Source organism: Heterocephalus glaber, unplaced genomic scaffold (assembly GCF_053883595.1).
Source record: "Heterocephalus glaber isolate CG9 unplaced genomic scaffold, H.glaber_assembly_v1.0 deba00001572, whole genome shotgun sequence".
Lineage (NCBI taxonomy): Eukaryota > Metazoa > Chordata > Mammalia > Rodentia > Bathyergidae > Heterocephalus > Heterocephalus glaber.
Window position 1 is genome coordinate 2024008 of NW_028258357.1, and position 17364 is coordinate 2041371.

The 17364-nt window shown below is 33.5% G+C and overlaps 1 protein-coding gene across 15 annotated transcripts in view; it reads left to right on the top strand.

The window, feature by feature from the left end:
* The window catches only part of Mettl25 (methyltransferase like 25), a 244640-nt gene that overhangs the window by 81706 nt on the left and 145570 nt on the right, over window positions 1-17364 (top strand). For 12 of the 15 annotated variants that reach the window (XR_015443631.1, XR_002390137.2, XR_002390138.2 and 9 more), the window contains one exon: window positions 10364-10457. The exons of the other annotated variants lie outside the window; for them this stretch is intronic. Coding sequence is in view for 7 of the 12 variants with exons in the window: in XM_087192796.1 (XP_087048922.1) it covers window positions 10364-10457 (94 nt within the window). In the remaining 5 variants the exon portion in view is untranslated. The remainder of the gene's footprint in view (window positions 1-10363; window positions 10458-17364) is intronic. 15 annotated transcript variants of the gene reach the window in all.

Below are 17364 nucleotides of genomic sequence, written 5' to 3' on the forward strand. Positions count from 1 at the left end.
TCAAAATTGTCATCTCAGTAATATGCACAGCCACTCCTTCCTAACATTTCCTATCTGTTTTCTTTCCTCTATGGCCAGCTTTTCATTGTCTTAATACTTCCTAATATTTCATATGTTGCAGTTGTTTGTGTTCTTGATCATCTCCTAATTCAAATGATTCTGTTTTTGTTTTGTATTGTTTTGTTACCAAGTGGGGAGTCCAAGTAATCTGGCTACGGAATATTTTACAATACTCTGTAAAAAATATTTACAGTATTTCACAAGCTTTTATAGTACAGTAAATCAGATTTTTATTATTCTATAACAATTTTCTCCTGACTGTTGTCTTAAAGAGCAATGATTCTATAAAAATGCTTTGAGAAAAAGAAATTCCTTGGTGAAATTAACGCTTCATGTAATATCCTCCTCTTTTAAGATTCCCAGTATACATTCATATTTTGAAGTCATTGGTCAGAGAAAGCAGAGCTTCACCAGTAAGCCCAAGAATTCTACTGTCTGTTTTCTAATCTCAGTCTCCACTGTGTAATAACAGTATGGTCTTGAGCACAGATTATTTAACAACTTCTTTGCCTCTGTTTTCCTATCTTTAAGTTGGGGTTAATAATAGTTCTTATGCTAAAGGGATATTTTGAAGATTATGGTGGTATCTATAAAATGCTTACACCAAAGTTTGAACACACTTGAGTGATTATTTAAAAGGTATTTATTTATCTTTGTTGAAACAAATGTTTATTTGTTCATATAACTTTTCTGCTCCCAAACAGTACATACACATTTGGCATTCTGTAACATTAACTTTTGTGGAGAACACTCTGAAAAAAACATGTAATTACTCTGCCTCATCAAAGGATCTCCTTTGAAATTTAAGTCACAATTTGACTGTCAACAAATCCAAAGGAAATGATAATAATAAATAAAGTTCTTACGATTCTTTTATGGACAGTCAACTATAAAACCCTATGGAGGAGACTTTGGAATTTTTTTTTAATGTTAATATTTCCTGTTAGCTCTAGTAAACTTAGGCATATTTTAAACCTTGAGAATAGTGCAACATCCTTTCTCTTTGGTAACTGGTCTTTGCTTTCCTTCTGCAATCTTTTATAGCATATCCATTCAGGGAGTCTTTGTTTAGTCCATAAGAATCTAAGTATTTTTAAAAATTGTTTTCTAAATTGAGCTATTGATGCATAAATACTTGTACATGTTGACAACATAAGTAAATGACAGGTTTATTTTCAGTTATTAAACACAAAGAGTAAAGCTTTATTGGACTGCATCTTGTTGAGGTGGCTGAGAGTCACTTTTATAAGGCCTTTACTAAAGGAATTGTTTTGTTGCTTTGATGTTTCAGAGTTTTAGGAAATTGAGATTAAGAAACTAGAGGGTCTGGACATTGATTTCTTTAAGACAATAGCCAGGCGTCTATCCCATTGAAAGCCTTTGCAGACCTTTAACATATACCCATATGAAGGCTCCTGCTTTAAATCACTATATATTGCATTGCCTAAGAAGACACTGTGTTATTACAAAGAGTAAACAAAACCTGTTGTACAAGCAATAGGTAAAACCAGAACTTTCAGCAATTCCAGATGCTTACTCAAAAAATCTAATATCTGCACATTGATATTACCAAAATAAATACTACCTAGCCTATCTATAGCACTGTACAATTCACCAAGACTTTCCCCATGAATTATTGCCTTTGTATATTTTATTACCCTGTGAAGTAAATAATACTTTCACTTCAGCTTTGTTTCCTCTGTAAAGAAATAGGCTCCAAGAGGTGATTTTATACTAAATTTAGATCTTCTCACTCCTAGTGTTTTTTTTTCCTTTTTGTCTTGGCTAGGTTTGGTTGTTGGTGGTGGTAGTGATGGTAGTGGTAGTGATGGTAGTAAGAGCTTTCCCAAAACTTGGAATCAGCCCAATTGCCCATCAAGTAGAGACTGGAGTACTACTCAGCCATAAAGAATGAGAAACTAGAGACATTTGTAGCTAAATGGATGCACATTGAGGACATACTCTTAAGTGAAATTCATTGGACACCCATGTGTAAATACCGAATAGTTTCTCTGGTGTAAGAAACTGAAAGTGTAAATAAGGACTAAAAGGTGTAATAGATAATGTGAAATAGGAAGAAAAGGGGCAAAGGGGAAGAGGAAGTGAGAGGGGTAGGGGAAAGGAAGAAGGGAATGGAATTACTATGAGAAAATGAAAAAATGGAAACAAAGTATTTGTAAATAGAGAGGGGTGGAGGTGTTGAAGGGAGAACAGGGGAAAGGGGAAAAAATAAGAAACATGATATATTATGTAAAGGTGCAAATCTCCAATGATGAATGTCACTATATTGTATACCTAAAGTATACCAATAAAATTAATTTTACAAAAATAATAAGAGCATTCCTGAAGCCTGTATGAAAAAGAGTTCATAGTAGGCAAAGAGACACATTGTATTGTGTTCTGAATCTTTCTTTTACTGTACTGTCCTTCCTTTGTTCACTGGGTAGTCTCTTTTGTGTTATGCGTTGCCTCTTGTCATCTAGGTACTTTCTTAGGCCTTGCAGATATTGTATCAAATAATCTATGGACCCTGCTCTCAAGGAACACATTCATAGTAGAGTGACAGAAAAAAAAGGTTATTAAATTAAAAATTGGAAAGGCTGCTATTACATTAAACATTACTGGGGACATAATTGGAAAATCAGAAGAATGGTACCATTTCCCTTTCTCAGGAAGGCACTAAACAATGTTGAGAACTAACCTAGCAGCCATAGTCCATCAGTAGCCACCCATTGTCCAGTGTGATTTCCACACTTTCCGAGCCAAAGACCAGGGGACTCGTGCTCTAATAATTAATTGGCTTCATAGAGAAAATCCATGACATAAAGGGACAACATAGGAATCATTTGTAGCAAAATTTTGGTCTTCGAGTGTTTCACATTTGCTTTAAAGAAGGGTAACATAAATTTGGATGTATAACTCATGCAGTAAATTACTTAATTGCATATTATTTGCCTATATAAAGTATAGAATATATAAATACTTTTTATAATAAGTAGTACTTCGGTTTACAAAGTTAATTTGTTCTGTGATTTTGGAAAAAATTTGTGTTTGTGTGGGACAGATGGCTGCAGTCATGTTTGTCACCCCATATAGAGTTTGCAAACAAAAACAAAATCTTGCCAAATGCTTTTGTTTGTGAACCAAAGGTACAAAAAAGAATTTGTGAACCAAGGTACCACTACTTTTAACAGCATATCAGATGAATATTACTAGTTTCATATAAATGCTCATGGAATTCACCTCATCCTATCATGGCAGTCATCTCACCTGATACCATATTATAGTAAATAATTTTAGGGTATGGAATCAAAATAAAATTTTATTTGAAGTTTTTATTTGTTTGCTTCCTTCCTTCAGTGAGAGAGATAGAAAGATGAAGATTTTCATATGATGAAAGTAAAAATGCAGTAAGAAAAAAAACAATTGAAGACACAGAAAAGGGGAAAGAGTTAGGCTTCAGATCCCTGATAGTAACAAGGATATTAATTATATTAATTAGTTAACTATTGTACAGAAGGATGTCTGTCTTCAAACATTTCAACATAAGACAACAATTAATCTCTGATGTGTCAATATAATTAGTGAAAGTACACTCCAAATCTATAGTGACATACTCAAAAAATGAGATTGACACTTAATATTTAATAAACTAATACCGTAAGACACCTAAGAAGATCATGTCATAAATGGCACGCTTATGAAACTCTAACAAATACAAAATTTTTAAGCAAGCCTCATAAGAAGGCTAATGTTGCTAAAAAATGTAACATCCCATATATTCCATTTATGAATAATCTTACTCTGTCTTTTAACTTTGTGCCCACTAATTTTTAAGGTTCTTGAACCTCCTTTTCTCTTGTTAATAAATAACAAGAAGCTGCAGTATTTAAAGCTGTGGACGAGGGGTGGTGAATCTATGGCACAAGTGCTACAGAGAGGTGTTGGTATCATTGAAAGCCCTAAAGTTCTCCATCACTGCTAGAGACTTTTCTAAATACTAATGAATAAAATATCCTTTTCTAACAGCCACAATGGCCATGTTCTGCATCATAAATTCTCTTTGCAAATGTTTTAAGAACATTGCTTTAGGCACTCGAACTTTAGAGATTAATGCTATGAAAAGTAACCTTTAACTTCTAAAAGTTCCAAAAGTCTGATTCGTTGTATTAATAATGTGTTGATTCATCAATTGTGTTAAAATTGGCATTTGTATTTACTGAAAACTATTCTTTTTTTTCTTAAAACAAAATATAATCATTAGTACCTCATTCTTCTTCCATCCCATAAATGTAATAAGACCAATTTTTTTTGGACTTCTTTAATAACACTGTATTTTTAAATACAATATCAAGTGAACCCAAATAAATTGTATATATTTTATATAAAGGGGCTTCTTACACAATTTTCCTCTCATGTTTTATAAGAAACTAAACTCATAAAGCATGGCCTTGGAATCCTGAAGAAACACAATTTTAAAACAAAGTGTTATAGCCTATTTTAAAATTTTATGTGTTAAATTTTAGTATGTTATTCATTCATGTATTTTTATTAATTTTGCTGTTCACAGTGCTACTGAAAACCAACTTTTTGAAATTTAAGTCTTCCCCTAAGAATCTGTTCCTTCTCAGTTCTAGGTAGTAAGTCACTGCCTATCTTGTGCTGCTTCTGCACTGTTCAAGTATCTTTATCATCATGTGTTTATCACACTGTATCATACTATTTTTCCCCTTGCATTTTTGCATAAACTATGAAAGATCTTCATTTTATGAATTGTGAATTATTCTACCCCTAAAACCTAGTACAATAACAGGAAAATAACTACCATTCATTGAGTGTTTTTCAAACCTTGAGCCATGCATTGTACATAGAATATTTTATTGTCTTCAGCCTTATGAAATAGGTTTAACCATTCTGCTGATGATCAAGGAGAAGCCAAGTATTTAATAAGTGGTAGAGCAATACTGGAAACCCCTGCAGTAGTTTGTAGTCTCCTGCCCAGTGTATGACACAGGGCTGAACAAAGACTCAAAGACAGAATTAAAGAAAGAAGTGGGGAGTCTGGAAGGCCAGTGCTGAGCAAGCAGCAAAGGTCCTGGTCAGTCCAAGCCACTGATTTTTATTGGTAATCAGTTGGGGTAAAGGGGAACTAAGTGTGAGGATGTTCAGTCATGAAGTGCTATGGACACTAATGCAGCCAAGGCTTGAAAAGGACAAGTCAAAGCATTCTGAAATTAGGAACAGAACAGACAAAATATAGGGTTGTAATTAGAACCTTGTCCTTCTAGTTAAGGTTTTAGTCCTGGGAATGGGATTTGAGTGCGAATTACTCTGACCTCAGCTACTATGTTATCTCATATTGAGTCCCACAGCTTCCCAGGCCATTTTTCTGGTCTTGGCTCTGGCCATTAGTGGGAAGGTCATGCTGATCTGTGGGCTACCACAATGCCTCTATGATTCATGTAAGCTTCAGTCAGACTCACTTCTTAAAATAAACCAATTGTAGGGTTAACTTTTTTTTGGTACCAGGGATCTAACTCTGGTCCTTGCGTTTTTGCAGCAGGCGGTGAAACCACTGAGCTAAATCCCCGCCCCAAGGGATTAACTCTTTACAGCCTGCACTGCTTACAGCCTGCTTTGGGCATAATCAGCAGGGTGGACCCCTACAGAGCAAAGTTCAAACCTGTTTCAGGGTTGAGTTCAAGACCTGTGCTACCCACAACACTATCACGCATATACAGCAATTCAATGAGGTTTTTTTAGATAAATGAATGAACACACTGAATAGCATGAGTACCATTTGGAAAGAATTGAAATATTTCTGACTAGCTATAACTTCTGTTCAGTATGGATAGTAAGTCTAGCAATGAAGAACTTGAAAAGAACAAATCTCCTCTGGCTACATGTGTGTTCCCTTATCCTCTCATATCAATTTAAGTTACTAGAATTATTTAGCATATTATGTACTAAAGCACTAAAACTTATTTTTTTCTGAAGTATAGCAGGACAGCCCACATGGCTTTTCTGTAAGAATACAAGGAGTGATTAAAATACACAGTGAATGTTTGAATTTTTAAAATTTTATTGCAGTAAAAGACACATTACCATTAATTCTCCACAAAATACTCTCCCTCACTTTGAAAACACTTATCCATCATTCTTACTACTTTCTGAAGCAATTCTGGAAGTCCTCTTTTGTGTCTTTTTGAGATATGATCAAAAACATGATAAATGTTAGAGCTGAGTGCCATCTAATGTGAAGGCAGGCTCATAAAAACCTTTCAGTGTGTCCTCATTTACCTTATTTGCTGGATCTGCCACTGGGCAATTTCTAGCCCTTCCCTAAAGTCAAAACGACCATGAAAAGTAAACATTTTGAAATGATTCAGGACATCAAGGCAGCCACAGCAGCTCAACTAAAGACACAAATGAGGACTTCCAGAAATGCTTTAAAAAGTGGTATGAACAATAAGATAAGTGTGTTCAAAATAAGCTGGAGTATTTTAGGGTGGATTTTTGGCAATGTGTCTTGTATTATAATAATTTTTTTAAAATTTAAACTTTCTCTGTATTTTTGGCTCACATTGATACGTACTCTGGTAGGTTATTATGGAACAATGGCTGCATCTGTGTACCTGTAACACAGAGGTGATCATATTCATTTGCAACTTAACACGTGTTGAGTTGTCCATATTCTGCTGGAGATGATACTGACTAATAGCTAATATCCTACATTCTGAAGCCAGACCTAGGCCATTTACTTAACTTCTCTGTAGTTTATCTTCAAAATGAGATAATAATGTAACTTAAACATTTGGTGGTGTTGTAAGGATTAAATGATTCAGTCCTGGAAAAGATTTAAGAAACACTGGCACATGTTTACTATGAAGTAAATATTACCTAACTACATACATTGTTTACTTTGCACTTTTCCTTATATATTTATTCGGTAGTTGCTTTGTATATTTTAAGTTACACATTATATAGTTAAGCCTGCCTTTTCTTTTTCTATTGGATTATAATAAATAGACCTATTTACCATACTAATGCATTCCCTGTTATCATGTTACAAGATGTTTGTTTCTGTAAGCTGAGAGGTTATTTATTTAATTATTTAATTCATGCATTGAGATCCTGCTATGTATGAGGAATTGTGCTGGGTTCTGGTAATATGTTCATGAGCAAAACAGAAACTTCTCTCTAGCCATTTAGTTACCTCAAAAATACGTTTACACTTTGCAACTTTGTCAATAAATATCATTAAGCATGCACATAAAAATGAATAATTATAAGTGATATAATGTCTGTACTAGCCTATAGGTTTTACAGTAAACTCAAAAACTGAAATTAAAAAGTATAAAGTAGAAATGTAGATTCTAATATTTTCTTTCCCTTTGGGTTTATTCATCTCTTTTGGGGAGACCAGTGGCTTAAAATATAGAGGGAGAGAAAAATCAGAAAAACAAATAGGAAATATTTGAAGGAAATGTATCAGAAACCCAACTTCATCTGGAGTGCCAGAAAGGCTTCCCTAAGGAAGTGACATTTAAGATAAGATCTGAAAGGAGGAGTTTGGTGTCCTCAAGGTAAAAAGATTGAGAGTGGAATGTTCTAAGAATAGTGTTTATAGCTGAAAGTTTGGTGTATTCGAGATACAGAAAAAAATCCCAGTATTGCTGAGAAGGCAGTGTCATAAAAGCATGTTGAAGAAATTGAATGAGAACTAGATCATACAAGGTTTTTATATACTGCTTTAAGGATTTACATCTTAAGGTTCATGGGAAGCTATTGAAGAATTTTAAAGGAAGGGTAACATGATCAAACATCTTTCTAGTTATATTTGAGTGGTTTTGTTGTTTGTTGCTAAAACCAGGTAATACTAAAGACAAAGGATTTTAAGACAAAAGTCATACAGCCAACTGTTACTTAACACACTAAAAGTAATAATCACGCTGTGAGACTTTGTAAAAGACAGTATATTCTGAAACGGAAAAGTAATATAAGGGCAAATTAAAATTGAAAATGTTTCTCTTGTTTTCAAGCAGCCTGAAATAATGAAACCCAGGAAACAAATCAGACCTCCTTACACTTAGATTCTCTTTTCAGCTTCTAATGCTTACCACTCATCAGCATCTTTTTCTGGTTTTTTGATGCTAATAAAAAGAAATACAGATTATAATTTCAGTAATGATAAAGACAACAATAATTATAGTAACCACAATAACAGTTCTTACCATGTCTCTTCTGAGCATCTTACATGTTTTATCTAATTGAGTCCTCACAGCGATGCTACAAAACAAGTACTGTACTGTTTATTTCTCATTTTTATAATCAAGAAGCTAATACATGATAGAGCCAATTTGACTAGAAGCCATACTCTTATCTGCTGTGCTATACTCTCCTGAGATACTCAGTGACTAGTATAAAACAGTGACGGCAAACCTTTTAGGGCTTTCAGTGGTACAAACAGCCCGCTGCAGCATGCATGCCATAGGTTCGCCACCACTGGTATAAAGTAAGAATCAGAATCACTGGCTCATAGGAAATATTTAATTTGCTTGTCCTTTTGTATTGCAAAATCAAACTTTAAAACATTAGAATAAAGGACAGGAAGTTAATATTAAATGGCATCTTTTTCTGCCTACACAGTTAATAAGGTCAATATTCTCTGATACATAAGATATACATATCTAGTACATGATACCTGATATACATAAGCTATATAACTATGTGTAAAATCTGAGAAAGTTGCTGAAAACTGTATGAAGATAGTTCCTGTATCCTGGGAATTTATACCTATTCAAATCACTGCTAATTCAAGGATCTGATAAAATAACCTGAACAGAACAAGGATATGGGCTATAGAAACTCAAAATGCTTCAGGAAAAATGACTTATAGTCACTTTAGCAAAAATAACATGTAAACTTGAACTTTGTCATAAAGAATGACTTAGTTCAACTAACATGAAAAGTGAGGAATCTTACCTATTAAGAAATGGCTACAGGGCCGGGGATTTAGCTCTGGTTAAACCACCTGTCTTAAAAGCTCAAGGACCTGAGTTCGATCCCCAGTACCAAAAAAAAAGAGATGGCTACATGAGCAAACACACTGAGGTGTAAATGTAGAGATGCATCTAAATCAAGGAGTAGATAGATCTAAGAAGAGAAAACCAAACTCTGGAACACAAAGGAATATGAAAGAGTAGGAAAATGTGGTTATGAACGTGGGCCCTCATCCTTAGCATTTTCAAATTTATAACTAAAGTAGTTGTTGAAAGCTTCTAGAACAGGGAAATGGCGGAATAAAAATGTTCTTCTAGAAAGGTTACTTTTAAAAAATATGTAGACAAAAATGAATTAACACTTCTGTCAGATGTCTTAATTAGGAAATAGTTGTATTTATCAGAACATGATGTAATAAGTAGAAATGAGGCTGCCATCTTAAAATGTGACTGGTGGAATTTTCTTTTTTTTTTTTTTTTGGCACCGGGGATCAAACTCGGGACCTTGTGCTTGCGAGGCAGGCACCGGAACCAGTGAGCTAAATCGCTGGCCCTGATGGAGTATTTTTGAGATATATTTCAAAGGAAAAATTGATAGAACCATGATGTCTCCTTAATCTTAAGGATTAATATTTATTCTGTCAAGAGTAAATGAGGTCTAATTCAGTGTTTCTGATAACTTGTAGGTGGTGATTTTTTCTACCCTTTTTATATTATGCTTAAATTGCAACCAAATATATGAAATATGATAGTTTAACATACTTTTATTTAAATTCAAGACCATTTCAAGATACTTTGTTTAAACCTTAATGAAAATCTGCAAGACATAAGTGGCATCAAGTCAGATACAGTTCAGCATATGGTGCTGGATCAATGGTTGTCACTAAAGGAATTCTGTTTGCATAGCTGTTGAATTATTTTCGCTAGTAGGTGTGGCAATGAAATGTGCATTGTAATGGTAAGCTAGTAAAATTAAAAGGTATTTTGAAGCCCAATGGAAACTTTTGAAAGACATTACTTTTTTTAAATGAGGCTTTTTAATACTATATGTTTAAAACTTCTTCATAGCATGTCTTTGTAATATTGTCTTCCACTGCTGTATGTTGTAAGAATTCTCAGATGTAGATCCTGATCCTGAGTGCTTTATATCACTTTAAAATGTACACAAAAGTATTACTACATTTTGATCAATCTGGATTTCATACACACAAAATATTTTTCAATAATTCATGTTTGAATTTAAGATTATCTGTAATTTAAATTGGAAAACCAAAAATAAAAAATTCACTTTTGTTTTACAGCAATCAGCATGTTGGTAAAATTTATTCCAAATGCTCTTCCTTTCTGGATTATGTCAGAAAGTCTCTAAAGAAGCTTGGATTAGATGACTCCAAGGTCAGTATGATTACTGATTATTTTCACAAAATACTGAACTAATATGGGGTGATCAGTTAGAATAATGCAAAATACTCTGCTTTCTGATCCCTTTCAACATATCTCTTTGTAAAAGAGTCTGAATTATGTTGAAATCAGATCTCTATTTTAACTGCAATTCATTTTTCCTGTCATATACTTTGTTACTGTACATTTGCAAAATGATCCCCCCTTTAGATTCACTGAGTTTTAAATGTACCAGTTGACAGCTGGGCACAGTGGCCTGGATAGTCTAATTGAAGAAGGGCTGGAGGTGTAGATCAGTGGTAGTTCACTTTCCTAACATGTACAAGGCCCTGAGTTCAATCCCGATGAGAGGGAGCACTTTATTTACAGCTTTTATAACTAATTAAAATTTAAAATCTTAAAGAAGCCTTTAAATGGAAGGTATGGAAAGTTGTAACACCCTAGGCATCCCAAGATGATTATTGATGAAAATAAAAGATAAATTGTTGACTGATAATAATATTCTGAGATTTAAAATAAACCCTCAACATGATTCAAATGAGTCAGTACTAAAAAATTAAATTGAATTTGGATCACCCTTGTATATTGAATCGATTATAAATATGATTATAAATAAGAGATGACATTGTTTCCATGAAAGAGAAAAGTTAGAAACAATTGTTATATCAAGCTAAACAGTAGTATTTATTGTACCAATTTTACCTCTAGTCCCCAGTTGCTTTATTACTTAAAGCAGTTATACTAAGTAATCTCCTCTGCTATAAAGTAGCTACAACAGCCATAGCAATTTAGAGAGGGATTAAATGAGATAATATTATAAAGCTCTTAACATAATGTTTGTATACTAAATGCTAACTATATGGCACTACTTTTCATTGTATAGATCTCTGTATATGTATTACCAGAAAAATAAAACTTTTTAAAATAATGCAGTTGATATGATTCTTAGAAATATTTTTATTTAGCTACTAAAATGACTCTCTTACTCCTGTATAAAGTAGACATTATGTTTTACTTAAACTAAAAACATACTATCTTTTGTCAAAACCAAACAGGAAAAGTACAAAAAGAATAATTCTTATCCTTTCTTCTGGCTTTGTCTCCCCAGGCTTGTCTTTAATAGTTATCATAATAAATATTCCTGAATATATTTATTAGTATATAAAAGGATAATTAATAACAGTTAATATTTACTATGTGATAAATGTTATTTTAGGGATATCACAATATATCTCATTTACTCTTGACAAAAGCATTTATACTTACAAGTCTTCACTCAGTTTTAACAACATGTAAAAAGGTAACGAAACCCCCAAAAATCCAAAAATCTTACTGAATGTTTAAGAGAATGAGGTCGCAGGCAAACCACTGAGCCCAAATTGGAGAGACACAGAAGTGAAGAGAGAGACTCACAACTTAGGAAGCAGTGCCAGGGTAAGCAAACCTGAACTTTGACCATTTGTTAAAGCTTACTGTGGACAATTCTGAAAATTAAAAAATAAAGAGGGAACCAATCATAAGACGGCCCTCACATTTTTGTGAGTTCCACCTCCATGAGTGTGACTGGATTTGAGTAAAAAAATCCCCTCATTCGAGTCAACTCTAGCCTTTTGTGTGGGAGGAGGAAAATACCTAACTCCAGCATGCTTTAGTAATCCCAAGGAGGAGTAAAAATATTGACACATATTGGTGAAGTTTAGCCCACAGACACAGGATACTAAAAAATTGACACCCCATCATAGACCTATAAAATACTTCCCCTTCCCCCACATCTTATCACACATCACTTTAAGGGCTATTTACAACCCTTCCTTTTATATCTCTGGCTATCAAGGAAAAAATGCAAGTCATTCCAAAAGGCAATAAATACAATTTAAAGAGACAAGGCAAACATTATAACTAAATCTGATACAAGGATGTTGGAATTGTAAGACTAGGAATTTCAAACAGTAATTAATATGCTAAGAGTTCTAATGGATTAAGTTCTTAATGGATTAAGTAGACAGCATGCAAGAACAGGTGGACAGAGTAGGCAAAAAGATTCTTTTTTTTTGCTTAAATTCTTTTATTGATACATTTTAGGTATGCAATGTGTTTACACTTATCATTGGGTGCTTGTACTTGTATATGATGTATCTTGGTTCTTTTTTTTTTCCCCCCATTCCCTGTGTACCATTCACCCCCTCCACCCTTTCCTATTTACAAAGACTGTTTCCATTTTTTCCTTTTCTCATAATTTTTCCTTTCCCTTCTGTCCTTTCCCCTTCCCCTCTCACTTCCCTTACCCCTTTGGACCTTTTCCTCCTATTTCAAATTATCAATTTTTCGTTTTAATCATTTTAATCCTTATTTATACTTTCAGTTTCTCACACTAGAGAAACTATTCGGTATTTACACATGTGTGTCCTATTTATTTCACTTAAGTGTATGTCGTCAATATGCATCCATTTAGCTATAAATGTCTAATTTCTCATACTTTATGACTGAGTAGTACTCCATTTTATAAAAAAAAAAAAAAAACACATCTTTATCCAGTTTCCAGTTGATGGGCACTTGGGCTGTTTCCAAGCTTTAGCTATTACAATCTGTGCCGCTATAAATATGGGTGCACATATATCACTGTGGTATGATTCTTTTAATTCTTTTGGGAAGATCCCCACCAGGGGAATAGCTGGGTCAAATGGGACCTTTAGCCCTAGTTCTTTGAGGTATCTCCATACTGATTTCCCCCGTTGTTGCACCAGTCTGCACTCCCACCAACAATGGAGAAGGTTTCCTTTCTCCCCACACTCCCGCCAGCATTTGTTATTGGTTGATTTCTTGATAGCAGCCATTCATTGTGGGTTGAGGTGGAATCTCAGTGTTGTTTTCATGTGCATCTCTCAAATGACCAGTGATGTTGAACATTTTTTCATATTTTTATTTGCTGCTTTTATTTCTTTGTCTGAGAAATGTCTATTCATTTCAGATGCCTATTTTTGAACTGGGTCTTTGAATTTGAGGGGTCTGATTTTTTTCAGTTCTTTATATATTCTAGATATTAGTCCTTTGTCTGAAGGACAGCTGCTAAAAATTTTTTCCCACATTGTAGGTTGTCTCTTAGTTCTGTTAGTGGTTTCTCTTGCAGTGCAGAAGCTTTTTAATAAGATGAGGTCACAGTTGTTGATTCTTTCTGCTAGTTCCCATGCTACTGAGGTTTTGTTCATAAAGTCTTTTCATAGGCAAAAATATTCTTAAAACTAAAAAATCCTAGAGACAAAAACACTATAAAAGAAGGAAAAATGCCTTTGATGTACAATGGACACAGCTGAAGGAAGAGACTCTTGAGTTTGAGGATATATCAACAGAAATTTTGAAAACTTTAAAGCAAGAAAACAAAGACCTAAAGAATAAAAAACAGAACACAATACCCAAGGATGGAGACAACTACAGAAGTTGTATATACACATATAATGTTATCAGAAGGAAAACTGAGAGAAGAAATACTTGAAGTAATAATGACAGAAATTTTCTCACGTTTCTATTAGACATCAATCTACAGATCCAGAAACCTCAGAGAACATAAAGCAAAAAAAAAAAAAAGAATTTTTATCTAGACAAATGTTTTCAAACTACAGAAAATTAAAGGTAAAGAAAAAAATCCTTATGTATAGAGAAAGAAAGATAAAAATTACATCCATATTCTCTTTGGAAACCATGCAAACAAGCAATAAAAAAGTAGAGTGCAGTATTTGAAACATTGAGTGAAAAATAAAACTGCCAACATAGAATTTTTAGCCTGTGAAATTGTTATTTAAAACTGAAGGCAAAATACTTTCTCAGTCAATAAAAATTGAAAGAATTTGTTACCAGTGCACCTGCCATGCAAGAAATGTTAAATAAAGTCATAGATTTCAAACAAGATATAACTCGGGTATGCAAGCTGGGTTCAGCATGCAAAAATCAGTTGATGTTATTCAGCAGTAAATAGCATAAAGAAAAATCATGTGATCATATCAGTAGATGTAAGAAGCTTTGACTAAACCCAACACTCATGGCAGGGCTAGTGGGGGGAGTCCTGAAGGAGGGAAACTTTCAGTAAACTAGGAACATTTGGAAACTTGTTCACCTTGATAGAGATTATCTACCCAAAAACCTATATAACATATTTAATGTGTCAAATTCAAAACTTTGCCACTAAGATCAGGAACAAGGTAAGGATGTAGTTTTTCACCACTGCATTTCAACATCATACCATAAGTACGTGCTAGTGCAGTAAGACAAGAAAAATAAATAAAAGACATTGGGAAGGAAGAAATAAAACCATCCTTGTTCAAGATGGTATAATATAAAAAATCAGAAATATCAAAAAAAAATTCTTGGAACAATCAAGTGATTAAATTAAGATTGTAGGATATAGGGAAAATATACAAAAGTCAGTCCCTTTGATATATACCAGAAATAAACTAGTGGAATTTGAAATTTAAAACACCACGTAATTTATATTAGCACCTGAACTCAAAATGAAATATTTAGATTAAAGCTGACAAAATATGTACAAAATCTATATAAGGAAAACTTCAAAACTGTGTGGAATGAAATCAAGTAAAAAATATAAGAGATACTCTGTATTTGTGGATAGGAAGATTTAGTATTCCCAAGATGTCATTTCTTCCCAGTTTGTTCTATAGATGCAATGCAATCTCAATCAAAATCTCCAAAAGTTGGTTTTTGGACAACAACTGATTCTATAGTTTATATGGAAAGACAAAAGACCCAGTTTATCTAACACAGTACTAAAGGAGAACAAAGTTAAATGACTTGCTGTACAACTTCAAGATTTACTATAAAGATACAGTAATCAAGATAGTTTGCTATTGGCGAGATATTAGACTAATAGAGCAAGGAACAGAATTGAGAGCCCAGAAACAGACCCACACAAATATAGTCAAGTGATATTTCACAATGAGGCAAACTGTACAAAGGAGCAAAGATGGTGTTGTTAACAAATGGAGCTCAAACAGTAGGATATCACATGCAAAAATGAACTTGGACATAAACCTTACATCTCTCATAAAACTTACTCAGAATGAATTGTAGACCTAATTATAAAGTACAAGCTATAAATTTCTAGACAATAACCAAAGAGAAAATCTGTATGACTTTAGGTATAGAAATGACTCTTCATATACAACACCTCCAAAAGTACAGCCCATGAAAGAGTAATTGATAAGCTGTATTTCATTAAAATTGAATTTCCCTGCTCTGTAGAAAACAGGAGAATGAGAAGACAAGCCACAGATAAAATATTTATTAAAGGTATTTGATAAGGGATTGAATTTAAAGTACACAGAGAACTTTAAAATCAACAATGAAAAAGGAAACCATTTAAAACTGCTCAAAAGACATTACCAAGAAAGATGTACCAGTGCAAATAAGCATACGAAACATGCTCCTGGTCGTTTGTCATTAGGGAAATGCAATTAAAATATCAGCAAGATGCCTGTATACTCCAATATCCACAACACTAAGAATAATAAATTCTGGCAAAAATCTGAAACAACAGGAAGTCCCATTCATGCTGATGGGAATGCAAAATGGTTACAGCCACTCTAAGGATTTTGGTGGTTTCTTAGAAAACCAAACATATTCTTTCATATAATCCAGCAATTTTCTTTCTTTGGCATTTACCCAAAGGCACTGAAAATGTATGTACACAGTTACCTACACTTGAGTGTTCATTGCAGCTTTATACATATTGCAAAAAATTGAAAGGAACTGAAATGTTCTTCAGTGGGTGAATAGATAAATGAACTGTGCTACAACTATGCAGTGAAATATTCAACATTACACAAGAAGTGATCTTTAAACCCTTGAGAAAGCATGGAGGGAACTGAAATGCATATTACTAAGTGACAGCAGCCAATATGAAAAGGCTACATACTGTAGGATTTGTCTTTGAAAAAATCAAACCAGGGAGACAGTAAAAAGATCAGTGATAACCAAAAGGTGGAGGAAGGGTGGGTTTTAGGGCAGTGAAATAACTCTGTGTGATGTTGTAATAGTGGATACATTTACCCAAACCTATAAAATATATACTACCAAGAGGGATTCCTAATGTTAAACTTCAGTGATAATTGATGATAATGATGTATCAGCGTGGGATCATCAGGTATAAGAAATGTCATTCTGGTGGAAGATACTGATAATTGGGAAGATTGTGCATATGTAGGTGCAGGATGTAGGTGAGTACTCAATATTTTCAGTTCAGTTTTGCTGTTGAAAAACTGTTCTTTAAAAAAAAAAGTCTGTTTTAAAAAAAAGCAAACATGGTAGATACTTTCATTATACAAAATTAAATGATCTAGAAAGAATCTGAGAAAAAGGCAAGTAATTTTTCCTGATTCAGGGAGCTAGCAAGTGATAGAGCTGGAACTTGAATATAGGCTGTAAACATAGAGGTCAAACCCTTAAGCACCACTCATAAAATTAAAAGCAAGAAAAAAGGAGTAATATAGATAAGTATCACTGTGTAAAAGTCTTAAATGAAAGTACTTTTATTTGATAATGACAATAATAGTGCCCCACTGTTTTTTTTTTCATAAAAATCACTCTTGAAATGCATTTAAAATAAATATGTTGAGTAAGGTGGGATTATTGGGGGCCAAGAAACCAAAGCTAGAAGACATTAGAAAAGGAAGTGACTAAACGACATGATAAGATGTGAAAAAAGACAAGCTAGAGAAAGGAAGCAGATGGATAAGTATAACTAAGGAAGGGGTTTTTGTCTTAATTTTAAGCAAGAGATATTGAAATAATATCTATCAGGACAGAGTGATTAGAAGTAGAAAAAGTTATTGAGACCAAACTTATTTTTTAATAAAGTTTTAATATTTTACTCCTATATAATGACATATTGGTG